Genomic DNA, 27,700 nt, shown 5'->3' on the forward strand with positions numbered 1-27,700 from the left:
ATAAATGTAGCACAAAAGTGCTGTTAAAAGACTTGCTACAGTATGCAGGCAGATTGCACAATTTCAAGCTGAAAATGCGAAAGAATCCCTGACCCCCGGGTCGAGATCCTTCTTCAGACTGAGGGTCTCCACCAGAAACGTCACCTATTCCTTCGCTCCATAGATGCTGCCTCACCCGCTGAGTTTCTCCAGCATTTTTTTCTACCTCGTTTACTTCCTAGAGTACATCTGTAAAAGTTTGTTGGAATATTCAGTTAAATGCTGAATCTCTTTAAACTTCTAAGCAAGCAGTGGCACCACTGTGCCTTCTTCATGATTACATCTAGGCCAAGGACAGATCATCCAAGATGTTACCACACAGGGGCAGTACAGTGGTGAGTAGTAAAGTTGCTGCCTTCAGGTTCAATCCTGACTACGGGTGCTGTCTGTACCGAGTTTGCACGTTCTCCTTGTGACCGTGTGGGTTTTTTCCGTATGCTTTGGTTTACTTCCACACTAAAGACGTGTAGGTTAATTGGCTTCTGTAAATTGTAAATTGCCCCTAATGTGTGGGATAGTGCTATTGTAAGGGGTGATCGCTGGTCAGTGTGGACACAGTGGGCCGAGGGCCTGTTTCCACTCTAGAGATAGTCTATAGGAATTTGAAGCTGTTATCTCTCCCCACCATAAAAACTTTTATGTGGAGCAACTTGGGAATTATACACGTATCAAGGCCAACACAATGCTGCCTGCCTTCACACTACAACCAAGCAGGCGATGCTACTGTATATAGACCAAGCAGGTGATGCTACTGTATATAACCCAAGTGAAGCTGGGGACGGCATCCCAGAGTGGGACTGACCACTTGTATTTAACAAAGTTAACACTCAGCAATTATTACTTGATTGTAGTCCAATGATTACCATTCAATGGGAGGGAGACTCTTTGCAAGAATAACATAAATTCTGGATACACCCGGGATCATTTGTTACCGCCATTCTCTTAATTTTTAACGCAATTTCTAAACAAAAGCAATAACATGTCGATATAAGAATTTCATTATGCTGGCTCCCCAATGTTTTTTTAATCCTTGAGGACAGAGTTAAATTGCCCTCTACCGTATGCCCGGTGAGAACAGGGTGTTATATGTCGGAAACAATCCAAACCACCGCCTGTTGCAGCCGAGGTCACATTTCAAGTGAAGCCAGAGCGATGTGATCGCACTCTCAGTCCGCTGCAGGAGGGCAGCGTGAGTGGTCACTCCCGGAGGCTCGTCTCTCTTAACCAGCAGCACGGGATTTGTGTGTCGCTGGCCGCTGTCTGCAGACATGTGGAAACTGAAACGTAAGTCTTGCTTTCTGTGTTTAGTTGCAATCGTTACGAAAGCAAATTGAAACGTGACATCGTTAAGATCTTTAAACTCCTGGAAAAGGAGACCAATGAAAGATTGCATTAAGGATACAATAGTGACTATTGGCCAGTTCCATTGATGAGAATTAGTGGACAAGGTTCATTCAGGTCGCCCTCTCCTATAATGGCAGTGACAAGATAGAATGAGCTTGTTATTTTATGGCGCTCCATCGATTCGATAGATAATTGTCCTTTAAAAAAAACCCATTTATTGCTACTGTATTGTTTTTTTTATATATTAAAGCGTCGATGTCAGCATTTATAGGCATACCATAAACATACGTATTATTTGTGTTATTTCTACAGCTCCGCTAGAAATGCCACTCAGTCTCAAGTACAACTACATTTTGGAGGTTTGTATTCTGAAATAAACAAAACGACACTGAGGGCCAACAGGGAGAGAATTAGAATAGCGCGCTCGGCACATTTGCAAGAATTGCATGATTATTGGCTCTATTTTTAAACCGCTTGCCATGTGTTTCAAATCTTTACAATTCGAGTAGAGCGAGATCACACTGCAAGAATTTCGCTTGTGGCTTTGGAGAGGAACTCCGGCTTAGCCGTTGGTGTAGAAAGTGTAATTCACAACGTTGGTTAGTTTTCAGATGTATCGTTATTTAAACGAAACGAACAATAAAATGTAGCTGTCAAGTAAGTACGGTTATTTATAAATGTGAAGTTTTCATTGAGAGGCAGAACAAAGCGTGGCAGGTAATAGGTCGACACAGACGTGGGGGTTAGACAGACAGACAGACAGATGGTTGGAACAAAGGCCAGAAAAAATCTCCCCTTGCCTGTGCCCAAAGATCCTATAGCAGAGCTCTGCTATAAGATCTTTGCCTGTGCCTGTCATAAAAAAGACAGCGCTAGAGTAACTCAGCGGATCAGGCAGCATCTCTGGAGAACACGAATAGGTGACATTTCTAGTAGGGACCCTTTTCCCGTCTGGTTGCGGTGCCGAGGGGGAGAAAGCTGGAAGAAGGGAACAGGACGAAGGATAATGGATACAGTTTGGAGTGAGTTTTGATCGGTAGATGGTTGGACAAACGACAAAGATGAAAAGACAAAAGATGTGGGATGAGGATAGAAGAGGCGTAAATTTGAAAGCCAGAGGAAGGAATGTAGTGGGGATTGGAGAAAGGTGTAAGCTACACAAGCGGGATACGTGGGGTGGATCTGCCAAGGCCTTCCCAGTTGGTTTTCCCAGTTGCTTTCTATTTTAACTCCCCTTCCCATTCGAATACTGACCTTTCTGTCCTGGGTCTCCTCCATTGCCAGAGGGAGGGCACGTGCAAATTGGAGGACTTGCACCTTATATTCCTCTTGGGTAGCTTGCAGCCTTAAGGGCCTGTCCCACTTTCACGCCCTAATTCACGAGGTATGCCAAGTTTGCCCTTGACTCGTACTCGCAACATGGTCGTCACGAGGTCGTAGGAGGTTGTGATGCTAGTTGTAGGTACTCGTGGCATCAACTAGGTCGGGGCGTTTTTCTAGCATGATAAAAAATGTCCACAAGTAAAAAAGGTCGTGAAAGTGGGTCAGGCCCTTTAGGGTATTGATCATTGAATTTTGTCCAATTATCTGCCTATCAAAACTCCCCCTTACCTGTAACCACCCATCACTTGCCAGGTTTTGTCCTGCCCCTCCTCTCTTCTGACTTTCTCTCCCACGTACCTCGCACCACAATCAGTCTGAAGATGGATCCCAACCAGAAATGTCACCAACCCTTGTTCTCCAGAGATGCTGCATGATCTGCTGAGTTACTCCAGCACTTTTGTAAACCAGCATCTTGCAATAACTTTTCTGGGCAAGGTGCTACAATCAAATAAATGACTCCAAACGATGCAGCATTATGAAACCCCCCAGAAAAGTTAGTGTACAACTCGTTATTACATATACCTTTTAGTTAGGTGTTCTATCAAAAAAAGATTGCTGCTTTGGAAAGACTGAATTAGTCTGCTCACGGCAAGCAGCGTTCATTTCCATTTATCTTGCAATAACCTTTCGGGGCAAGGTGCTACAAATGATTCTAATTGATGCAGTGTTATGATATACCTCAGTAAAGTTAGTGTACAACATGTTATTACTAAATACATTTAGTCATCAGCCATTTTATCAAAAAAATCTCAACTCTTTGGAATCACTTTTACTCTTAACTGCACTTTGAAATGTTTTCACAAGCCACTCAATTCACAGACAATGATACTAGCTTAGATAGTGATGTTCTTGTTTTGTGACTAAACTAAAGATGTATTTTCTATTAGTCAAAACCGTATCGATAATCTGTGTTTTGTGCAACGGTATTTATTGAGAAATACTCGGTGTTTAAATGGCTTTGATGCTGTTCTGATAAAATCCATCAATCAAAAGTTTATTTTTATCAACCTTATGGTATTAAAATTGTGGTATGATATTCGGTATGTGATGTATTGCAATTCCTTGCAATTGATTGATACAGTCCATTATAGGATATCTGAATCAATGAGGCTTTGTCAATATTTACTTATAATGTAGAAACTGTGGACACAACATCAATCCCATAAAACACAAAATATTTCTTAAAGATGCTGCACAATTGCAGAATATCCTTTGACACAATTATAGCTTTTAAGTGTTTCTACTAATAAAAAGTGCATAATATATATTTTTTAAATCGACAGTGAGGATCTTACTGTGAGGGCATTTATGGCCCTTCCTAATTGTTCATGGACCTAGAAGCTGGCTAAATTTCTGCTTCAGGAGCAAAAGAGTAAAATAGTGCTCATGCTGATTTCCAAATTATAATTAAAATTTTGCATCTTGTTTTTAGCTTTATGTTAAAATGAATAGTTACTTGATGGCAATGTAGTGGTGTTCATGGTGTTATAGAATTTTATACTGCTTCGGACCACCACATCCATGCTGACCTCTTTGCCCATCTACACTAATCCCATTTGCCCACGCTAGATCTGTACCCTTCTATGCCTTCTCTTTTCAAATGTACATGTGTGAATATAGCTATTCATAATTTTAGCAATTAACTCCGCACGGTCCTGCAATTACTGGAAACAAATTGTCAGTCGAAGAAGAATTTCCAAACTTGAGCAAAAATCAGACATGTATGGCAAATGTTCTCACAGTCCAAATGTACAAGAGACTGAGGGGGCGGGCAACCCAAAGTGGCTTCACACTGGATGATGTTATCCAGCCTGGTGTGGATCAATCTGGTAAGAGACATCTCTGTATAAATAATTCTTTCTGATTGAACTCAGTAAAAATAATATTACTGCATGTTTCAATGTCATAAATTGGATCATTTGTAAACTTTCTATTTGTTGTGACTTTAAAGTTTTGATCTTTCACTCCTCGTCAATTTTTGGTACTTAAGAGTTGCCCATTCTGATGTGATGTGTACTTGGAGGATTGTTCATGTAATGGTTGAGTACACTCTTGCGAAGGGCCATTTGTTCTTTGTGTATTCTGAAATAAGTGAAACGGTGGCACATCGGTGGAGTTGCTGCCTTACAGCACCAGAGTCCTGAGTTCGATCCTGACCATGGGTGCTGTTTGTACGGAGTTTGTACTTTCTCCCTGTGACCGCATGGGTTTTCTCCGGATGCTCCGGTTTACTCCCACACTCCAGACGTACAAGTTTGTAGGTTAATAAGCATTGGTAAAATTGTCCCTAGTGTGTGTGTGTGTGTGTAGGATATTGTTAGTGTACAGGAATCGCTGGTTGGCACAGACTCGGTGGGCCATAGGGCCTGTTTCCGTGCTGTATCTCTAAAAACTAAAGTGATCCAATTAGGAGTATGATCTGCTAATATTATGCAAAGTATCCTTGCCTTTGGAATATTTCACTGAACAACATGTGAATGATATTCTCGTGTTAATTTTGAGTGTGTTATTTGTTGGTGTTAAAGTATTATACTGATTTTGTTGACATTGGTATTTTGTTTGCTTGCCATTACAGAGCATTCTTGTGTCAGAATGCCAGGCTGTGTGGCTGGAGATGCAGAATCATATACTGTCTTCATGCAGTTCTTTGATCCTCTAATTGAACTTTATCACAGTGGTTACCAGGCAAGTGAAAAGCATACGAGTGACATGAATCCAGAAAACTTAAAGGTACATTTATTAAACTAGCTTTGATATTTGTGCATGGTCTTTAATTAGATGACAATAGAATGTGAATAAGCGTTCAGACCGATGAGCAGGTTTTGTCCATATGGATTATGTAATCTATCCTGTAAATTACTCACATTTACTCTTGTAATTATCAAAAGTATTTATGGTTTATCAAATTAATAAACCTAGATTCACAATATATTCCATGTTGTCCATGGATCAAGTGATGTCCATGTCACCCTTCATTGACCAGTCCCACCTCCACCTAGGCAAATGGTACAGGACTAATGAACCATGAATAACAAATCACCTCAGTTGATATTTTTCTCTTTGTCGATTAGTATCATTTGATCATATAGTAATTGCCTATTTTATGTAAGAGCACTTTTAATGAGTTTTGCTAGAGTGAACATACACCCGTATTCTCAAGATTCAAGAGAGTAGGAAATGACAAACTGCTCCATTGTTTTTTGGTCCCTCAGTTTCCACACTTTCATCTTCATCTTCAAGTTCCCTCTCCCAGTCTTGTATCACTCAAGCCCCTCGATTGCACACTTCCCACATTTCTCTCATCCATTGCCTCTAGTAAAGCCTTTGTCATCTAGTTTCCACAATGTAAAAACCCTTTATCCTGCTATGTCTCAAAAGCCTCCCTAAAAGCCTGTCAGCATCTCTATCATCTTCATACTTTCAACCCCACCTGTGAAGTATATTGATATGCTTTGTTTCATTCAATGTATAACACAAGCTTAATCATTCACACAATATGAGCCACAAGGCAACTATTTAATCTACTACCTGTAATCATCCTTGAAGTTGACAATAAGTTGCCATCTCCTTTTTCTTTTGAGTCAAGAGTATTTAATTGTCATATGTACCGACAACAGAACAATGAACTTGTTACTGGCAGCAGCTTAACAGGCCAGTAAACATTTAACTTGTAGATAGCATAATAAGCACAACATTCAATAAACTAAAAAACCTCTAGTGCAAAAATCCAGAATCCTTAGTGCAACCAAGATAGTTCATAGTTTAGTGTTTTGTTGTGTTCTGTAGTGTTTGAGAGTCTGATTGCTGTTCTTGAACCTGAAGGTCACTGTTTTCAGACTCTTATATCTTCTTCCTATTGATAAGAGTGAAATGAGAGCGTGCCCAGGGTGGTGCGGGTCCTTTATGCTGGCTGCCTTTTTGAGGCACTGCCTCCTACAGATTCCTTTGATGGTGGGGAGATCAGTACCTGTAATGGAGCTCCACCTCAAATATGGTCAACAATTTGGCCTGCAGAGTCTTTTGTGATAGAGAGTTCCACAGGTTCACCATCCACAGTGAAGACATTTGTTCTCATTTATAAATGCCTGAAGTATCCTGGAATGGGGACGTTCATTTGGGAACACCTAGTCTCACCCCAACTAGCCAGGAACACTCTACAATGAGACTGTTCAGAAAAATCAGAATTCTTCATGATTCAATGATATTGTTCATTCTCCCTAAATTTAGTCAGTGCCAGCTACTGAACCTCTTCACATGACTTCACATGGTGAATTTTTGCTGTTCAATGGCAAGTATATTATTTCTAGGGTAAGGGAATCTAAACAGCATATTTATCAACTTTCTTCCAAAGGCTGTCCCACTGTAACTATCATCTGAGTCATCTAGTGGAGGTGGTCTCGCTTCCTGGGAGCTGGCACAGGAGCTGTGGCTCACCACACTGACACGGGCCCTCTTATTAGACCCTGCAATATCTAAAATGCCAGGAGCTGAGATGGTAGATATCCACTAACCATATGCGCTAACATGTGTAAGAAAGGACTGCAGATGCTAGTTTAAACCGAAGAAAGACGTAAAAAGCTGGAGTAACAGCGGGACAGGCTGCATCTCTGGAGAGAAGAAATGGGTGACATTTCGGGTCGAGACCCTTCTTCAGACTGGTTAGGGATAAAGGAAACGAGAGATATAGACGGTGATGTGGTTGCATATGTGAAGCTGCTGCAAGTATGAATTTCATTGTCCCTTTCCTGGCACTTAATAAATACTCTAGACTTGACTCTCCGTCTCTCTGAAAATCTTCCCGCTTGGATTTCCAGAATGGAGAGTTTCATCCTTTTCTCCAGTAATTTCCCAGCAACAAAATAATACGAGATGTTGGATTTGGTGCTCACCTCTAAGTGGTGCAGGCTAGATGCCAATTGTTGGGTTAGTATGCAGGACGGTAACATGATTCCTACACGGCATACACGAATTGCGAAAAGCAGCGCGATTCACACCTTCCAAACAGATAAATCCCCTTGTTGGAAGTTCATGCATGAACGTGGTCCACTAATGGTACCGGGCCAAACTTGCACTGATCGCATCGTCCTCTGCACCCTCCCCTTTATCCTTCTCTACTGCTCCAATTGCGGCGCCCCTGTGCAAACATTTACCTTGAATGCAGGGAATCATGGTCTTTATTAAGTTTAAGCCAATTTAATATTCGGCTAACAAGATAACTGTCTAGTAATGACTCTATTTCCCCGGCAGGGTGGATCTGATTTAGATGGACACTATGTGCTGGGGTGCAGCGTAAGCGCTGGACGCAATGTGGATGGTTTTAGTTTCCCACCACATTGCAGCCGCGGGGAGAGGCGTGCACTGGAAGAGCTGGCGATAGCAGGTGAATTTATGTTTGTTTATCCACACTATGATAGGTGGACACACAATTCGCTCTAATCCATCTAATCCTTTTATATTTTCCAAAATGAATACATCTCCCTATTGTGCCTATTGTAAGCATCCTGTCACCATCTAGTGGGCAACTGCGGGAAAACATTACAGCTGTTACACACATCTCAATCCAACCGAAAGGACAAATGGTCTTTGATCTGTCGGCTGAAAATATCTCGAGCGTTTTGTGCTATTTTTATCAGTTGCCTTTTGAAGGATAGGTGGGGAGCTGCTGGAATATTCTCGATCACTTGTGCATGCACATGTCTGTCCTTGTTTGTATGTAACCATACAGTTCAGATAACGATGGACTATGATGAGCAAGAATACGATTAATTGCCCCAATAAGTTACAATAGACAATATACAATAGAAATGTCTCCATCTTGGTCTCCTCTCAGTAGAAAGGAAAATCTCTAAAGCATTCAAATGTGAAGCTTTTAAACAATGCAATCTTCAATTCAGGTCTGCTTGAAATCATCGGTTATAAGGTACACAACAAATGCTGGAGAAACTCAGCGAGTGCAGCAGCATCTATGGAGCGTTGCCTATTTAATTCGCTCCATAGATGCTGCTGCACCCGCTGAGTTTCTCCAGCATTTTTTGTACCTTCAATTTTCCAGCATCTGCAGTTCCTTCTTAAACACGTCATCGGTTATAATGCTTTGGAAAGATCTGTGAGCTACAGGAGTGTTTTCTTTGAATTACTAATTCAACCCATCACGGATCATTTAAAACCACATTACTGTCATTTGTTAATTTTCTTCCTATCACACTTTCTCTCAAAAAGTCTTTCTTTAAATCATGACCGTAGCTGGCCTATCAAAGTATTGAGGTTTTTTTGCACCACCTGATTTTCATCAAGGCTACACGTCATTTAGAGAGTCAGATCGCCTCCCAGTAATTACATTTTTGATCACTGGCCCTCTAACGTTCCTGCTCCCTTGCTAACACAAATCAGATAATAGATTATGTCACTGGGGTACCGAGTGACTGATGAAATGAGAATACTGTTGGAAACTGTTTCCAGACAATTGGCATTGACCAGCATCTTGTATTTCAGTCAACCAAACATCTTATCCTCTCTGATTTTCTTCTCTGCTCTTTCCCTCGTCTTCCTCTTTCAGCTGTACCTTTCTTCCTCTAGCATTCAGCCACTTACCTGACCTGTTCATGTTGATGTTCCACTTTCTTGCGCGCAATAATCATAAATCCACAGGTCCATTTTGCTCCCATGTCCATTTCCCCCACTTTACTTCAATCTATCAAATTTATTGGCATGGGGTAGTAAGGAACTGCAGATGCTGGTTTATATCAAAGATAGACACAAAACATGGTAGTAGCTCAGCAGGTCAAGCAGCATCTCTGGAGAGAAGGAATGGATGATGTTTCGGGTCAGAACCTTTCAGACTGAAAGGTAGAGGCATGGGGGGGGGGGGGGGGGGGGTTGGGGAACTGGATGAGTTCTATATCCCCCCCCCCCCCTCCCCCACCTACCTCTATCTTTCAGTCTGAAAAAGGGTTGCAACAATCTGAAGAAGGGTCATCTATTCCTTTGCTCCAGAGATGTTGCCTGCCTCGCTGGATTACTCTCGCATTTTGTGTTTTTCTTTTGTTATGGGGTCTTTGGTTCAATATGGTTTTTGCAACTGCAAAAACACACCTATTATTATTAATGTAAATCTCATAGATTTAATATTATAACTATGTTCTCATTCTAAATCCTTTGGTTACTGACTCCATTTACCCAGGCCCAGTCCCTCTAAATTGTGAACATTTAAATCTCTCCCATTTATCAATGACTTCCTTAATTTCACAACTCTTGCGCTTATAATTACTCATATCAGGTAACTTCTTTGTTATTCTGTGGTACATCTACTTTGTCAACATCCTTCCAATGCACTGGAACCCAAAATTGCTCACTCTGCTGGAACTGTCGTCTTACGACTAATGGTTCACAAAAATGCTTTCAAATTAGCTTCTGCCTTAATCATTGTGTTGGTAGTACCTGTAGTATTTTCAATCCATTTCTATCTTGCACCGTTACCATCTCATTCTATTATGTTTTCTACTCGTATTGTTCAGACATACGTTTTCTATAAAATATATACTTTTGACTGAACAGCAAACTAAACCAAGTATTTTTATTGGAAGTCAGAATGCAGATGACTACTTTATAGCTAAAACTGAACATGTTTCCATCCAAGTGATGAACCAGACCATTGGACCAATCTGTCAACAAGACTGCTTTCTTTTATTTTGAGTTAAAAGATAAATATTTACACATTGCAAATTATATCTATCTCTCTCACACACACACACACACCACCCCCCCACCACCAAAGGCGGGGGCCAGGGAAAGCGGGGGAGTGCTGTCAGCGAAGGAGATTGCCTACGGCTGCCCTCGACTGCCTGTAACTAAATAGCAACCCCACTCCACTGCACTACGCGTTAAAAAAACTATGCCGACCAAATTTTACTCGCAGAAAATTTTTCGACATGCTGAAAATGTTTCCGCAATCTAGCTGAGGCCGCGAGTATTCGGGAACTTCCCTTGAGCATGAAGGAGAGTTCCAGTGGCCTCATAGGACCTCCTGGGACCACGTGTCGACCATGCTGCGAGTTTGAGTCGAGGGCAAACTCGTCTAAGCTCGCAGACTAGGTCGCCAATGTGGACCAGCCGCTTTAGTTAACAAATTTGATTGTTTCAGGATTTGCTTTTACAGAATAGTGTCTTTTTTAGTTTATTTATAATTATCAGTTTTTGTTTAATATTTTTGCATGTTTCCCAAAGTTTAAGAGCATTTGAGTTGCATTTGTATTGTTTTGACTTCCATATGAACATTGATATTATTGTCTGAAGCCCTGTGGTTTCTTTGTGATTTACTCTCGGAGACTTCTGAAAATGTGTTTGTTATAAAGGCGACAAGCTGGGAAGTTGCCAGTTGCTTGCTGAGTGCAACACATACTATGAAAGCTGAATAGCAGCATGAAGTATATCCCTCCTACCACACCATTTCATATTTACTAATGCCTTTAAGTAGAAGCCAACCTTGTGGCAGAGCCTGAACTACATGATTGAGGACAAGCAATGGTAAAATCTTTGATTTTGAGCTACAATTAAGAGGCATAAGACTGGAATTTGGCTAAAGTGTTTGCCTGGGTTAATTTGATAGATGTATGCAGGGAATGGGTGGTACGGTTCTACAGCGTAGAGTCGCTGCCTTACAGCACCAGTGACCAAGGTTCAATCATGACTACAGGTGCTGTCTGTGCAGAGTTTGTACGTTCTCCCTGTGATTGTGTGGGTTTTCTCTGGGTGCTTTGGTTTCCTTCCACATTCAAAAGAAGTAGGTTAATAGGCTTCTGTAAACTGTCCCTAGTTTGTAAGATAGAACTGGTGTATCCGGTAGGCGGCGCGGCTCTGGCCAGCAGCGGCCTCTGCAGCCTGTCCGCGTTTTTATTATTTTTTGTCTGTGTTTTAATGTAGTTTTTGTTATTTTTTGTTGGGGTGTGTGGGTGGGGGGGTGGGGGTGGGGTGGGAGAAACTTTTGAATCTCTCCCTGCACTGGAGAACCGACCTTTTCTCGTCGGGTCTCAGGTGTCGTTGAGGCCGCAACGAGGAGCGGCCTCCAACAGGAAGAAGCCGGGGACTCTGGTGCCGACTCACCGTTGCGGAGCTGGCCGAGACCGGAGCGGTGGAGGAGCGCTGCTGCTGCCGCTGCTGCTGCTGCTGCCGCTGCGAAGGCTGCTACTGCGGGTCTGCGGACGGCGGCACCGGGAGCCCGCGGATCCCTGGAGGGAGACCGCTTTTCGGGGCTCCTGCAACGGCGAATTCTCCCGCCCGTGTTGCGGGGTTGAAGAGCTCCTGGAGCGGGGCCTAACATCACCGCCCCGCGCGGCTGGAATGGCCGCGGGACTTTGCGAGCGCACACCGGGGGCTCCAACATCAAGACCCGGTGTGCGACCTCGCACCACCCGGCGTGGGTTTAATGGCCGCGGGACAATCGCCATCGCCACTGTACTTTGACTTTGACTCTGACATTCGGGGGGGAGAGAGTGCAGTGGAAGATAATTTTTTTTGGCCTTCCATCACAGCAAAGTGATGGAATTTTATGTAAAATGTAATTATGTTGTGTCTGGGGTCTATTTGTGTGTAATGTATGGCTGCAGAAACGGCATTTCGTTTGGACCTCCAGATTGGATAAGCTAGGGCTATTTTCAAATGACAATTAAATTGACTCTTGACTCTCTTGACTCTTGTATGGGTGATTGCTGGTTGGTGTGGATTCAGTGACAAAGGATCCGTTTCCACCCTATTTCTCTCTTTAAAAAACAGAATGGATAATGTAGGTATATCACATTTTCCCTGTTTTCTAAGTTTTCTCCGGGGTATTGAAAGCAGAGGGGTGACCTGATGGGAGTACAGTATATAAAACTATCAGAAGCATAGATAGGGTAGATGGTCAAAAGCTTTTTCACCACGGTGGAAATATTATATACTCATGTGTGTAGCTCTAGGATCAGAGGGGGAATGTTTAAAGGAGATGTCCATGGCAAGTTTTTTTTTTCACAGAGTATTGAGTGCCTGGAACATGCTGTGAAGAGTGACGTGTGCGTGGTGGAAGCTGATATGATAGTGGCATTTATGAGACTTTTAGGCAGGCACATGAATATCAGGGAATGGAGGGATATGGATCCCTTACAGGCAGAAGAGATTAACTTGTCATTATGTTTGGCACAGACTTTGTGGGGTAAAGGGGCTGTTTCTGTGCTGTACTGTACTGTTCTATGTTCTAAATTAAAGCATTTTATTCAAATTGAAATAATATCATTTTTCTTAAAGTAAAAAGTAACAATTTGCTGGGTGAACTGGGTGGGTCAAGCAGCATTTATGGTGGGGTAAGGAGTTGTCAATGTTTTGAGTTGAGACCCTGCATCAGGAATGAATGGAGAGGGAAGGTAGCCAGTATATAGAGTATAGGGAGGGGGGGGGGGGAAATGCTGGAATCTGAAAAGTAAGGAAGGTGACAATGGGAATCATTAGTGGAAGGATGAAGGGTGGATGGATCCAAAATCAGGCACACAGAGGTAAGTTTGACCAGCTGGGTTTGTCACCATGGGCGAGTTAGACCAAAGGCCTCTATCGCTCTGCCAATCTGTCACCTCATCTCTGCTTTGTTAACGGACATGTAGAGGAGGCCATGTCAAGCATTGAATGCAATGCATCCTCTCTCACTGCCATCCAGCAGCCAAACCAGCTCCTCCAGCCTACACCGAGAGCAGTGTTTAGACTAGGTTGGAGGAGGTGCATTTGAATCTCTGCTTCGTCAGGAGGAGCTGTTTGGGTCCTTGGATAGGGATGAGAGAGGACGTGTTGCATCTCCTGCAGTTGAAAGTGACGGTGATGGGTGGGTGGGTGGAGATGGATGAACAGGCCAGTGAGCCATAGGGAGAGTGGTCCTTGTGAAAGGTGGAACAGCATGGGAAGAAAATATGACTAGCAGTGGGGTCTAGTTGCAGCTGGCAAACATGACAAAAGAAGCCATCATAGCTTCAAGATGGTGCAGAGTTTGGACTTGAAATGTTAATTATCTTGTTTCCCCAGTTGCTGCCCAACCCGCTGCAGTCCTCCAGCATTTTGTTCTTGCGTGTCGTCATTTCTGAAGCTATGACCTAATCAGCATTCTACAGGGTTATTGAATAACCTTACTGTTCTTAAATGCGCTGCCATGACTAATAAAAGAAAGAATGCCATGGATTATTGATGTCCTGCTGCCTTTCAGGATCTATGCAGGGATTATTTCTTCGATTAGTCATTGGCAGAGAATTTAAAAGCAAGAAGGTTATTCAAGAACGATGTAGAATGCTAGTTAGGTCACAACTTTAGCATGACGACTCTTTGTTTCTCCATACCACTCAATACGTTAACTTCATTTGTATATTCCCTTGCTTTGTATTTCCAGTTGCCATTTATCTGCCCAACATACTAGACTAGATCTTCTGGCAGACAAAAGCTTTCTTTCTAACTCCTGCCATGTGGTATATATTTAATGTTGCCTTCATAATTCATTATATTACAAATGCAAGGGATTGAGTTCTGAATGGAATACAAAAATGCACTTAAGAAAACAGAAAACCTACCCTCCAGTTTTATTGATCCTTTGTTTCCATTTACTTCGATCAAATGATCATGAACAGCCTTCCATGAGATGGATGATGAATTTAAGGGCACTTACCATTCATTGAAGAACTTGAGTGAGGAAGACTGTCAGGATCTGACCAATGCTGGAATCCTTACTGATAATCTTGTTACTCCAAAGATGTTTTCATCTGGAATGGCCAGAGATTGGCCAGATGCACGGGGAGTCTGGTAAGTGTGATTTATTTTATAAATCCAAATAGTTTCCCAAATAGCATTTCAATCCATTGAGATCACAAACTATGGCACGAACGATAGGCTCAGTTTCCACATCCTATCTAGCTCCTCTGATGCACCAATGTCAATTACCATTTATGCGTAGACGTCAAGCATCCTTTTCAACTCTGTGGGCAATTTGGATATCAAAGGCCCGGAAGCAGAGCAATTGATTATGCCTGTGATCTAGCGCGCAAGTGTTTGGAATGGGAGAACCAAAAACAAAATGGACTTTATCATCTACTGTCAGAATGGCTTGGAGTATTCCAATGAATCGTTTGTTCAAGAAACAGCTTGACCATGGTTACTAGACAACCCATGGAGAAATAGGAAGAGTGGAAAAAATAGCTGATGCAACTTGGTTCTTCCAATAAAAATGTTTTGGGAGGGGGACACCTAAATTGTTTTGATTCTGATTGTTTTCAACATGCAAATTTCAAGTTTTCTGCATGAAATTGGCCTTTATTATACTTAAATAATTTCTATATTACATTTTCATAGCTTAAATAATTTGTTTCAAGACAGTTATTTTGCTGGTTCACTTAAAAATAGTGTTTTAAAACTGAAATTTACAACAGGATCTTGATCAACTGGGCCAAAGGGCTGAGGAATGGTAGTTGGAATTTTACGCTGATATGGGCGGGACCTGTACAGTAAATGGTTGGATCCTGGGGAGTGTTGTAGAACGGAGACCATGGGATGCAGGGACTGAGTTCCTTGACAACGGTAGACTGGGTGGTGAAGGCATTGGGCACACATTGGTCAGGGTATTGAGAACAGGAGTTTGGGATATCATGTTACAACTATACAAGGCCACAGACTACTGAGTATAGTTCTGGTTGGCCTACCATAGGTAGGAAGTCATTTAAACTGGAAAAATTGCAAAAATAATTACATGGATGTAACTGGGATTGGAATGTTTGAGTTATAAGGAGAGGTTGGATAGGCTAGGATATTTTCCCTGGAATTTAGATGGCTGACAGGTGAACTTAGTTGTATAAAATCGTGAGCAGCATTAGCTAAGGTGGATTGTCAAGCTTTTCCTCTGGGCAGAGCTTAAAGAGAGACCAAAGTGGCAGCTTTTACACACAGAGCATGCCGCGCATTTGGAGGTAGCTGCCAGTGTTAGTCGTAGAGACGGATATAATGATGACATTTAAAAGCCGCTTGGATAGCTACTTGGTTAGGTAGGTGAATAGGAAAGGTTTTGAGGGATATGGGCCAGGCACAGGCATTGGTTTAGTTAGGCAACTTGGTTGGCAAGGAGGAGTTGGGCCGAAGGGACTATTTCTGTGCTGTAAGACTCCAAGAACAATAACTGAATGTTAGAGTAAATGCTGCCTGTATCCTAATGAAGGAGTTACGATGTACTAAATATTGTAACTGGCAGCTAGAAATAACATCTTACAATGTTCATTGAAAAATTGGTTATAGTATAATGTTCTGTGGCTTCCTAAGAGTCACGTTTCGACTATGAGCTAACCTACTCACTCTTGTACTCTCAATCTGTCATGGTGGCACAGCGGTCGAGTTGCTGCCATACAACGAATGCAGCACTGGAGACCCGGGTTCGATCCCGACTACGGGTTCCGTCTGTACGGAGTTGTATTTTCTCCTCGCGACCTGCGTGTGTTTTCTCCGAGAACTTCGGTTTCCTCCCACACTCCAAAGACGTACAGGTTTGTAGGATAATTGGCTGGGTAAAAGTAAAAATTGGCCCTAGTGTGTTAATGTGCGGGGATCGCTGGTCGGCTCGGACCTGGTGGGCCGAAGGGCCTGTTTCCGTGCTGTATCTTTAAACTAAACTAAACAACAGATTAGAGCAATTTTGTATGCAATGATGTGTATTGGTGTAATAAACTTATTCCAGCAAGAAAATCTATTTTGTTGTTATATTACACTAAAAAGTGTTTTTTTCCCCCTTGAATATGAGTTACTGAGCCCTCTTAGGGCCAATTTCTTGATGTTTTGTACAAAGAAAGCTAGGTATTATACTTAAGTTACTCAAATATTTGCATGTAGTTATGCACTGACTCTTAAAACGCAACCTTTTGATTGTTCATACAAGGTACACAAAAAAGCTGGAGAAACTCAGCGGGTGCAGCAGCATCTATGGAGCGAAGGAATATAGGCAACGTTTCGGGCCGAAACCCTTCTTCAGACTGATCGGGGGTGGGGGGGGCGGAGAAGAAAGGAGAAGGAGCCTGAAGGCTGGGGGATGGGAGGAGACAGCAGGAGGGCTGAGGAAGGGGAGGAGACAGCAAGGACTAACAAAATTGGGAGAATTCAATGTTCATGCCCCCAGGATGCAGACTCCCCAAGTGGAATATGAGGTGCTGTTCCTCCAATTTCCGGTGTTGCTCGCTCTGGCCATGGAGGAGACCCAGGACAGAGAGGTCGGATACGGAGAGGGAGTTGTAGTGCTGAGCCACCGGGAGATCAGGTTGGTTATTGCGGACCGAGCGGAGGTGTTCGGCGAAACGATTGCCCAACCTCCGCTTGGTCTCACCGATATAGGTCTGCTGACATCTAGAGCAGCGGATGCAATAGATGAGGCAGGTAAACCTGTCACACCTGGAACGACTGCTTGGGCCCTTGAATGGAGTCAAGGGGGGAGGTAAGGAGACAAGTGTTCAGATTGGCTTCAAATGTATAAATGATAAATTTTCATTTTATAGGCACAATGATATGAAAAATGTTATTGTTTGGGTCAATAAAGAAGACCATCTTCGTATTACATTCATGCAACAGGGAGGAAATTTGAAACAAGTTTTTACACAGTATTCTTTGGGTATTAAAATGGTAAGTAATTTTCATATGTTCACACATACATTTATTTTAAATAATATCCATTGATTTAACCGTCTAAAAGTATTAATACATAGTTTACATGAATTCCTTGCAATGAATAAATATTGAGCTCTAACTACCAATAGAAAAAAATTACGATGTTGCCAAAATGAGCGACAAGGCTGAGAATTGGATCTTTTTAGAATTTAGCAAAGGAGACCCAAAAATCTGACAAGGAGAGGAAAACCAGAATACAAGGGAACTTGGCTGGGAACATGAATATAGACCGTTAAAGCTACTGTTAATGTGGGCCCTTTATTGCCCATGATGCAAGAATGGCTAAGAAATGAAATGGAATATTTTGTCTGTTGTCTTCAAAGAATGGACAATAAATGTCTGAGAAATCGTGGAGAACAATTCTAGAATGTAAAAGGAGCTGAAAGACATAAGTTGAAAAGAAAAAAAGGGGACTGAGAGCCATTAAATCTTCAGAACCTGACGATTTACATCACAAAGTTTAGAAAGAAGTGGCTACAGGAATTACCAAAAGTGGCGGACCCTGCCGAGTCCATCATGGGTACTGACCTCCCAACTTTTTTTTTTTGCATTGAATTGTGCCTATTCTTGGACTCTTTTCACCCACATTCTGACCACCATTTTTTTTTTTTTCAAATACCCGAGATCCGGCTCCATACCTTTTCCACAGGTTAGTGTAACCTAGCTTTACTTCTCCACAATTTTCAACAAGCCAACCAGTATCATCAGGAGCTACACCAACCTGGCCATGTTCTCATTTCATTCCTGCCTTCAAGAGAAGGTTTAGGAATCTATACTCAGTCCCGTCGCTAGCTATCTTTAGACTCTCCCATTTGTATACAGTTATTTGCCTATGTATCAGTTTTAATTCATCCACAATCCACACATTGTTAACCAGTAGTTTTTTTTTTAAATTGTATGCTTATTTTGTATTTTTACTTCTACTATCTTGCACTATGACCAGACGCTAAACTGCATTTCGTTGTACCTATACTCGTATTTGTACAATGACAATAAAGTTGAATTGAATTGACTAAGTGCAAGATCCAGTTGCAAAACGATGAGCAGAAACCCATTTCCCTGAGCTTGGTAACATGTCTGGAGGGGATGATAATGTTTGTTGACAAGTGTAGTCGATGAACAACAACCTGACATGTTTTAATTGTCCAAGTGGTCCAGTGCAGTGGAGAAACAGCAAGATCGCATCCCCATTGATCTATTGTGGCCTTGAGCAAGTTGTAGTGGGTCAATGTTCTTGATAAGGGAGTTGAGATGCACCATAATCAACCTGTCAAAGCACTACTTCACCATGGGCATTAGTGCCACCGGTTGGTAACTACCCTTGCATATTAGTATCATATTTCAACATAGAAATATGGAGAAAGATGAGTCAGAGCATAGGAGGGAGATCGACTGTCTGATTGAATGTGCCATAACAACCTAGCTCTCAACATTAGTAGGACCAAGGAGCTGATTGCCGACATTAGTATTCTCACTGGCCTCTAAGTTCTTCTCCTTGGTGAAAACAGACGCAAAGTAATCACTTGCATTGTCTGACTGCAAGCACAAATTACAGCCCTCCTTTATCCTGAAGCTTAGTCCCATCTTCTCCCTGGTAACCCTATTCCCCTCTCATATGCCTATCAATTTTTTTTTTTTAATTACTTTGGGAGATCGGATTTCCTTTAAAATCTTCCTTGCCCAAGTCCCAGTTCCAGACCCTTTTTGGTCCTTCTAACTATCTGTCTATCCCTCTCATCATTTTAAAGACCTTTCAGGTCCCCCCTAACCTTGCTTGATGCTTAAGTTTTTTCCTTCAGGCTTGATAATTCCTTCTGTTTGATTTCATCATCTTAAACTTTGTATGTGCTTCCTTTAACTTTTTAACCAAATTTACCTCTGGTCATTCAAGGTTCCCATAGTTTACCATCGTTAACATACTTTAATATCCAGACTCCAACAATACTCAGCAATTTAGACTGCATTCCATTCCATGGTAGAAAATTTCATAGATTCACCAGCTATTGGGTGAATACATTTCTTCTCATCTGTTCTATGGATGCCCCAGTTATCACAAACTATTGTCTGAATGACCAGGTCATACTTTTATTTCTTTCTTGTGTGTGTGTGCATGTGCTGTCAAGAACCAAAATGCAAGTAATCTTCCACAGAATGTTCCAGTCTTTAGGCAGAAATATTAAGAGATTGTTGCAAAGCTAAGCTCTGGAAGAGCGAGATGTTTAGATGCTGTTTACACCAACGATTCTAGAGCTCTATAATCTTTGGTTTACACTATGTTCCTGAGCTGTAGTTGAGGCTTTGCTACTTTATACCTAGACTCCTGAAATTTATTCAACATTTGAGAACCTTAAACTCGTTATACTAGACAAATGTACTTACAAAGTTGGACATTTAATGTTCTCACTAGTTAATTGTGCTTTGAAATTATTTTGCTAATAGAGTTTGTGATGGAACTTGACAAAATAACTTTTTTCTATTTGCCATTAATTTGTTGTATTATACATTTTTAGAAAGTGGAGAAATAACTATGATTATTTGTTTAGCTTGAAGAAATATACTGTCAGAAAAAGCACCCTTTCATCTGGAAGGATAATCTAGGTTATGTGTTGACCTGCCCGTCTGAACTTGGCACGGGCTTACGGGCAAGTGTCCACATTAGGCTGAAGTACATCAGTAAGCATGAGAAGTTTGATGAGATCTTGCAGAGACTACGTCTAGAAAAACTCACTGGTACTGTATTTAAAAAAAATTAATTCCATTAAATTACTAATCAAATGTAACCATTTGAATAAACACTAAATAGTGAGTGGCACTAAATTGGAAAACTTTGTATTGCAGATTGTTGAAGTGTGATTAACATTTTGCATCTCACTTGTTAAATTTATTTTATCACACTAACCTCTAATTTTATTTTGCAGCAGGAAAGATGCATTTCTTGAAAGTTCTCCCATTTCTCATCAGCGTTCACCTCTGTGAATGTTCCCATTGCTCAATATTTGTTACGCTAACATATTACACTGTTTATTCATATACACAAACAAGGTTGGAAATACGATTTGTTTTGTTTTAATTCCCATTTCAAAATAATACCTCTACCAAGCCAGCATATTTTGTTCACTGCAGATGGTTTGACCGGAGTACTTACATATTCAATTAACATTTTCAGTGTTTTTATTGTACTTCATTTTTTGTTCATGTTAAATTTTCCCTTTTCTTTTTGATCATCTGATATGACGTTGTCAGAAATGTCAAACAGAAAATGCAGAAAGTACCAATGCAGAAACCAATTTATCTCCATTGTTCCCCTTTCCTAGTTCGCCGACCAGTCAAACAGTTCCCCAATTAAATTTTATCTCTTTATGCTTCGTTTTCACCTTCTAGCTAATAATCTATTCTACATTTTTCTTGACCTTTATCTCCTCTTGTTGACACACCTTACACTTCCTTATCTCTCTGTCTCCCTCTCCCGTTCTCAGTCTAAAGGGTCTCGACCCGAAACATCACCCATCACTTCTAACTAGAGATGCTGCCTATCCTGCTGAGTCACTCCAGCATTTTGTGTCTATCTTCGGTGTAAACCAGCATCTGCAGTTCCTCCCTACACATTTCAATCAGCTATCTGTAATGTTAACTCTGTTTCACCTCCTGACTTCCAAAATATTTCCGTATTTTTTCGCTTTCCAGCATTATAGTATTTATTTAATTTTAAATATTGTAATTTAGTCCTGATTTCATGCTCAGTATAATTAAGTCCTGTACCCGTCCCTTCCACAATTCAGGCTTTCCACCTCCACCAAAGTCCAGAAAATAATGTCAAACTGACATCTGTATATAGTGTCTAATTCATCCCTATCACTTCCCTGAACTCAGACATTGAGTCCAATTTGTTTTTCTCTCACTATTTATCTCTGTGAGAAGTATCTTTTTTTAGGTTGTGCCTCATCAGTCGTCATTGTCAGAAATCTTCAGATATGGCTTTTTTTTGGCCACCCCTTTTTTTTTGTTTTGACTTGTGTCTATTCTTGGATTCTTTTCACTCACATTCTGACCACCATTCAAATACCCGCGGCCCGGTCAATACCTTTTCCACTGGTTAGTGTAATCTAGCTCTACTTCTCCACAATTTTCTTACCTTCATCACTGCCTGAGCCCTGTTTGTTAATGTAGATACTAATCTTGCATAGCAAAATGATCGATGCATAATTTGCTGCGGGAGGGTGACTCTTTAATCATATTTTCTCCACTGCAAGCCGCTGAAAACAAGCCGACAATAGAACAGCAAATAAATTCAAGGTCTTAGTAACCGGGGCAAATAACTAATCCAATTAACAGAGAGTTAATGGTACACAAATGCTGGAGAAACTCAGCGGGTGCAGCAGCATCTATGGAGCGAAGGAAATAGGCAACGTTTCGGGCCGAAACCCTTCTTCAGTCTGGAGACTGCTGAGTTTCTCCAGCATTTTTGTGTACCCAAGAGAGAGTTCATGTTTCAGGTCTGGGACCAATCATCAGGTGATGAGTCCTGGACCTTAAACATTATCTATTTCTCCTTTCACAGATGCTGCCTCAACTGCTGAATGTTTCCAACATTTTCTGTTCTTAATTTCAGATTTCCAGTATCTGCACAAAAACTAATGACCAAAACTGAAAGAACCGAAACTTAACAGCATTACACATAGACTGAGAAGTGTAATTTGGAATGAATAAATTTAAATTTTAAATTAGTACCATGACACTTCAATAGTGAGCCAGACAACAGATGAAGCAAGATGTAGAAACAAAGAACTGCAAATGCTTGTTAATATACAAAAGGACACAGAATGCTGGAGTAGCTCAGCGGGTCAAGCAGCATCTCATGTCGGTAGAACAGTCTCGCCCTGAAACATCACCTATCCATGTTCTCCAGACACTGCCTGACCTACTCCAGCACTTTGTGTCCAGAAGATGAAGCTGTTCTGCACTTGTACCTCATCTGAAGTTGCTACAGCAATTACACAAATATAAATGACATACTATTAGCTTGAAGTGTGACATCAAATTAGAGTCCAATTTCTTTAATTCGCTTACTGTTGCTTTTGCAATGAATCAATGAGCCTAGCAGAAAATGACATGGAGCTTGAGTTGCTCAGCAGGTCAAGCAGCACCTTAGCATCTCTGGAGAACAGGATAAGTGATGCTTCCAGTTTGGAATCTTCATACTGATTGTGTGTGTGTGTGTGTGTGTGTGTGTGTGTGGAATGTGGGGGCGAAGAGGAAATAAAGCTGGAATAGATGAGGGGCATGTGGCTTCACTTTGGCAATGGAGGAGGCCCAGGACAGAAAGGTCAGTAACGGAATGGGAATTAAAATGGTTAGCAACTGGGAATTCTAGTGGGCTTTGATGGACGGAGTGCAAGTGTTTAGCGATACGACAGCTGGTCTCGCCGATGTACAGGCAACATTGGGAACACCAGATGCAGCAAATGAGTTTGGAGAAGGTGCACGTCAACCTGTCTCACCTGGGAGGACTGCTGGGTCCCTAGATGGAAGCGAGGGAGGAGGTATATCAGGTACAGGTGTTATGTCTCATGCTGGGGAAAGTAACTGGAGAGGGGGTGGTTTGGGTGAGAAGGGACGATTGAATCAAGGAGTTGCAGAGGAGGCAGTCTCTGTGGAAAGAGATGAGAATGAGAAAATGTGACATGTGGTGGCTGAAGTGATGGATGATGCGGGTACTGGTGGTGGGCTGAGGTATCTATCTATTGACAGTGGGGGGGAAACTACATTTACTAAAAAATAACATCTTATTACAATCCATTAACCTAATGTTTTCTGTTATAGGATATTTGTAAACGGTATTAAGTTAACCAACACAATGAATCTTTTTTTCTAGGTGATGCCTTTGCTTCCACTGAAAGTGGTGTTTGTGATATTTCTAATTCGGACAGAATTGGTTTTTCCGAAGTTCAACTATTGCAGTTTCTTGCTGATGGCGTTAAACTGTTGATCAACATGGATAAAAATATTCAACAGGGAAAGTCTATTCATGACCTTCTTCCTGCTCACAAGTAGATGGATGTATATTTAGTAAAATAAAATTACACTTTCTTTAAAGTTTCAAGCCATGAATTGTGGGAATTATTTTTTTTTTGTAACAATGCTTTGAATTAGTTTGTTTACCAAAAAAAGACTTGATAAAAATATAATAAGAAATGTTTCTTAATCTGTTAAGATGGGCTTATGATAAAATATTTCCACAGCATTTTCAAAAAATACACTGCAACCATCATCTTGAGCTAAAAATGCTGATTCATGCATTTCATACATGCTGTAGCAAACTAAAGACAGTCAGCTAACTTTAAATCCATTTCCTCCTCGTTCCTTTAATAAGCTTGAAAATACAACTTAAAAATGCTTAAAATGCAAGCTAAAAGCTCCTATGTAAATCTAAGTGTAGGAAACTAACTAAACCAGGACAGTAAAAGACTAAAGTTCACAAATATTTAGTTTGTTTCCTAATAGATATACAATTTCATCAGGACCAGTAGAACACAAGTACAAACTTCCTTGATATCATTCATTAAATTATCCTATTACTCTATGCATGATAGCAATTTCAAACACTTTCAGAAATTATACATAACCAATGGCTCTGTATGTTAGTTTATCAGGAAGCTTTTCCTTATTTTAAAAAAAAATTCTGCAGTCACATTCGAAAAAAGATTTCTTCAAACATTTCAATTTCCCCATTTTTTGGTTACATTTAGGTGGTTTAGATGGTCTTCAATGTATTTTGGTGCAGGAAACGTTGCAGCTTTAGCAGCTTTGAAGGCTTCCCACTGTTCAGCTCTGCGTGATGCTGCATGCCCTCTTTCTTGTTCAATGGTCATCCAGGGGCGGCTGAGCCAGTATTCGGTCTCCTTTTCAATCACCAGCCTCCGAATGACACCACGTTTCATTTGCCACGTAATATTTCTTGGACGTCTGTATTTCCCTATCCATTGTTTGCCCGGAATTCCTTTTCGAAGCAAAAATGCAGTAAGAAACATTTTGCCTGAACTTTACCTTGAAGGAAACAGTAAAGACCAACAATTTGAATGTGAATTCAAAAGTTTAATATTTTATTGTGAGCACATTCAAAAAGACTGTAAACCAAAAATACTTGTTGTTGAGCAGATGATCCTCCAATGGAGATGGCCAACCAGAGTGCTGGGCCAAGACTAAGCAGGTGCAGCAGCATCTATGGAGCGAAGGAAATAGGCGACGTTTCGGGCCGAAACGTCGCCTATTTCCTTCGCTCCATAGATGCTGCTGCACCCGCTGAGTTTCTCCAGCATTTTTGTGTACCTTCGATCTTGCAGCATCTGCAGTTCCTTCTTGAACACCTGCTGGGCTAAGGTGCTAATAAAACAGCCAGAAAATTACTAACTTGCCATGATATGCCACATCCAGGATTTTCCAAAACCTCTGCAGCAAATTAATTACTCTGGAATAATATGCTACCTATGTTAAGAAACATGGTAGACCATTTCCACATTGCCAGAAACAAGTTAAACTCCCTCAAGGGTCTCAGTGGAATATTATGTTTTCAGATAGAAAAAGAACATGCCAATTTCCCAAAATGCTTGCATCTAGCTGAGAGGGGGCACTGATGTGCATTCTGCTTGTGGCAAGTTGGACCACAACCTTCAGATTTAAGCAAATCCAATGAAGCAAGAACTGAAGCCAGCTGATATTTGTTTTATAGTAGAGTGGCAAGGTCAGTAATTATAAGCTTTCCAAGGAACTCAAAATCCTGTTTCTTCATCCAGAGTTTACCGTATAGATACAAAGTGGAAACAGGCCCTTCAGCCTACTGAGTCTGTGCTGACCATGGTCATCTGTATACTAGTTCTATCCTACACCAAAGGGATAATTTTCAGAAGTAATTAACCTACAAACCTACACGTCTTTTGACAGTTCATTTGCCACTAGAAACATTGAAATATAGAAAAGCTTTTAAAATACTACATTTTTGGTGTTGTATTGCAAAAACAAATGAAAGTTCTAATCCACAGTTGCTGACTAACATTTACATAACATTCTTACAATAACCCAGTACATTGTCGGTACTTGAGTAACTGAATAGAAAGAGAATCTTGTAAGATTATGCAGATGGTGGAACAAGGCCACCATGGAGTATCGCTGGACAATAATGGTGGCATGGATCGGTTGAGTCGATAAACAGCTAATGAACTGCTGTAAATTCTGATACACTACAGTGGTGCATCACACCTCATGAACAATCAAAAGCTGTTAAAGTGTACATAATAAACGGGTGACCTCTCCAGTTACTGTCACCCTAGATCCTGTTCATGTGAATGTTCTCACAAAAGATCTGTCTACATCTTTGCAAACTACGGCCCATCCTTACTGTAAAGACGATTTTGCTTCACACATCAGTCTCATATTTCCCAACTTCTCAAGTGCCTATCTGTGCCACATTGCTGAAACCAAGCTAATGAAAGATACCAATAAGATTGTCTGATATTTACTATTCTCATTGGCAACATCTCACATGACTGCTCATGCCATTCAGTGCCATTATTTGGTTCCCTTCTTGGTAACCCTGCCGTAGTGTACAATGAGTTTCCTCTCACTTGCCCCAAGAAAACATTTTCATGGGCTCTTGATTTTCAATGGGATGCATAATTTAAAAGTTCCACATATTTACTGATCATGAATACAATACTTCCGTCAAGTATGATTGACTCTCAAAGAATATTTCAGTGGTCAATGTTCCAAAAAATGACACTTGTGTATGACCTTTCATAATGTGCACATTAATTGGCCAGATTCTGGACAGAAAAATGACTTTAATCCAACACCAAGAAAACCTTTTCAGCTCAGAAAAGAGATATGCAGGTCTTCACTCTCTGCTGATGCCTTCATACACTTCTGCAACTGCTCCATATTTTTAAATACATTACTATGTTATTAATCTTGAGATTCATATTTATAATTGTACCTGCATTAATCACTTTTTTGTGAAAGTCACTTTAACTTAGGCAGTTTTAGAATTTTTTCCTAAATTCACTTCTGAATTAATTGCTACACCAGGTCGTAGAATCAGCAATGAACAGACACAAATCCCATACAGTGCATTCCACCTAAGAGCTTTAAACTTTCAATCAACTCTTACTGTAACATAGAAACATAGAAAATTGGGTGCCTGAGTAGGCCATTCGGCCCTGCGAGCCTGCACCGCCATTCAATATGATCATGGCTGATCATCCAACTCAGTATCGCCTTCTCTCCATACCCTCTGATCCCCTTAGTCACAAGGGCCACATCTAACTCCCTCTTAAATATAGCCAATGAACTGGCCTCAACCACCCTCTGTGGCAGAGAATTCCCCCGATTCACCCCTCCCTGTGTGAAAAAAGTTCTTCTCCTCTCGGTTTTAAAGGATTTCCCCCCTATCCTTAAGCTGTGACCCCTTGTCCTGGACTTCCCCAACATCGGGAACAATCTTCCTGCATCTAGCCTGTCCAACCCCTTAAGAATTTTGTAAGTTTCTATAAGATCCCCTCTCAATCTCCTAAATTCTAGAGAGTATAAACCAAGTCTATCCAGCGAGGTAACCAGCGAGGTTTTTGTAAATAAAACAAAAGTTTATCCAATAATTCTTCATAATCTAGTCACTGAAACTTAGGTGTCAACGTTAATAAACAGCAACCTAGCTTTTGCCGATAAGAACGCCCGTGGGTCCAATGAATCAAGCTAATTACCATTCTCTCCACTGCCCTCAAATAAGGAGATAAATAAGGATAGTAACTCGGCCCACCTGGACTCTCGCTCTTTGCACTGTCGCCTACGGTGTTTGTCTTCTTGCGCCCTTCCGCCGGCATCTTCAACAGTTCACAGTTTAGAAGATGCAGATGATACGGGAGGGGGGTCATTGACTTTTTCTCGGCTAAAGATATCACCAGAACGACTTTGTTTTCACCGCAAACACTACGATGAGACCTTCACCTGCACGAGTATTAAACCCTGCACTTACCCTCCCGTGCAAGAAGCAACTGCAGATGCCGTTTATACACAGAAGCTGCCAGTCCCGCTGAGCTACTCACCCCCGGTGCATTCAGCAACCAAAGATCCTACAACGGATCCTTGCTATAGGATCTTTGGTAGCAACTGCAGATGTCCCGCTGAGCCACTCACTCCCGGTGCAACTGCAGATGCTGATGTCCCACCGAGCCACTAGCCCCCGGTGCAGGCA

The 27,700-nt window shown here is 41.3% G+C and overlaps 2 protein-coding genes and 1 long non-coding RNA gene across 5 annotated transcripts in view; 1 reads left to right on the plus strand and 2 right to left on the minus strand.

Moving 5' to 3' along the window:
- Positions 1 to 23,175, minus strand: part of LOC129699704 (uncharacterized) — a 62,529-nt gene extending 39,354 nt beyond the window's left edge. Inside the window, exon 1 of the long non-coding RNA XR_008723915.1 lies at positions 21,593 to 23,175. This is a non-coding gene — a long non-coding RNA (uncharacterized LOC129699704). The remainder of the gene's footprint in view (positions 1 to 21,592) is intronic.
- LOC129699702 (creatine kinase M-type-like) lies at positions 1,136 to 23,926 on the plus strand. 2 transcript variants are annotated; one of them, XM_055639708.1, is made up of 9 exons: positions 1,136 to 1,323; positions 1,696 to 1,742; positions 4,403 to 4,595; positions 5,342 to 5,496; positions 8,014 to 8,146; positions 14,397 to 14,568; positions 17,292 to 17,415; positions 20,004 to 20,190; positions 23,333 to 23,926. In XM_055639708.1, exons 1-9 carry the CDS (start codon positions 1,308 to 1,310, stop codon positions 23,509 to 23,511), a joined length of 1,206 nt encoding a protein of 401 aa, XP_055495683.1. In that variant the 5' UTR covers positions 1,136 to 1,307; the 3' UTR covers positions 23,512 to 23,926. The 2 variants fall into 2 exon arrangements, with proteins under 2 accessions (XP_055495683.1, XP_055495684.1); XM_055639709.1 differs by lacking the exon at positions 20,004 to 20,190 and having other exon boundaries at positions 1,151 to 1,323.
- mrpl57 (mitochondrial ribosomal protein L57) lies at positions 23,927 to 27,700 on the minus strand. 2 transcript variants are annotated; one of them, XM_055639710.1, is made up of 2 exons: positions 27,552 to 27,700; positions 23,927 to 24,504 (listed from the first exon to the last, which is right to left on the minus strand). In XM_055639710.1, exon 2 carries the CDS (start codon positions 24,486 to 24,488, stop codon positions 24,177 to 24,179), a length of 312 nt encoding a protein of 103 aa, XP_055495685.1. In that variant the 5' UTR covers positions 24,489 to 24,504; positions 27,552 to 27,700; the 3' UTR covers positions 23,927 to 24,176. The 2 variants fall into 2 exon arrangements, with proteins under 2 accessions (XP_055495685.1, XP_055495686.1); XM_055639711.1 differs by lacking the exon at positions 27,552 to 27,700 and adding an exon at positions 27,266 to 27,357.

The sequence above is a fragment of the Leucoraja erinacea genome, chromosome 8 (genome assembly GCF_028641065.1).
Source record: "Leucoraja erinacea ecotype New England chromosome 8, Leri_hhj_1, whole genome shotgun sequence".
Taxonomy (NCBI): domain Eukaryota; kingdom Metazoa; phylum Chordata; class Chondrichthyes; order Rajiformes; family Rajidae; genus Leucoraja; species Leucoraja erinaceus.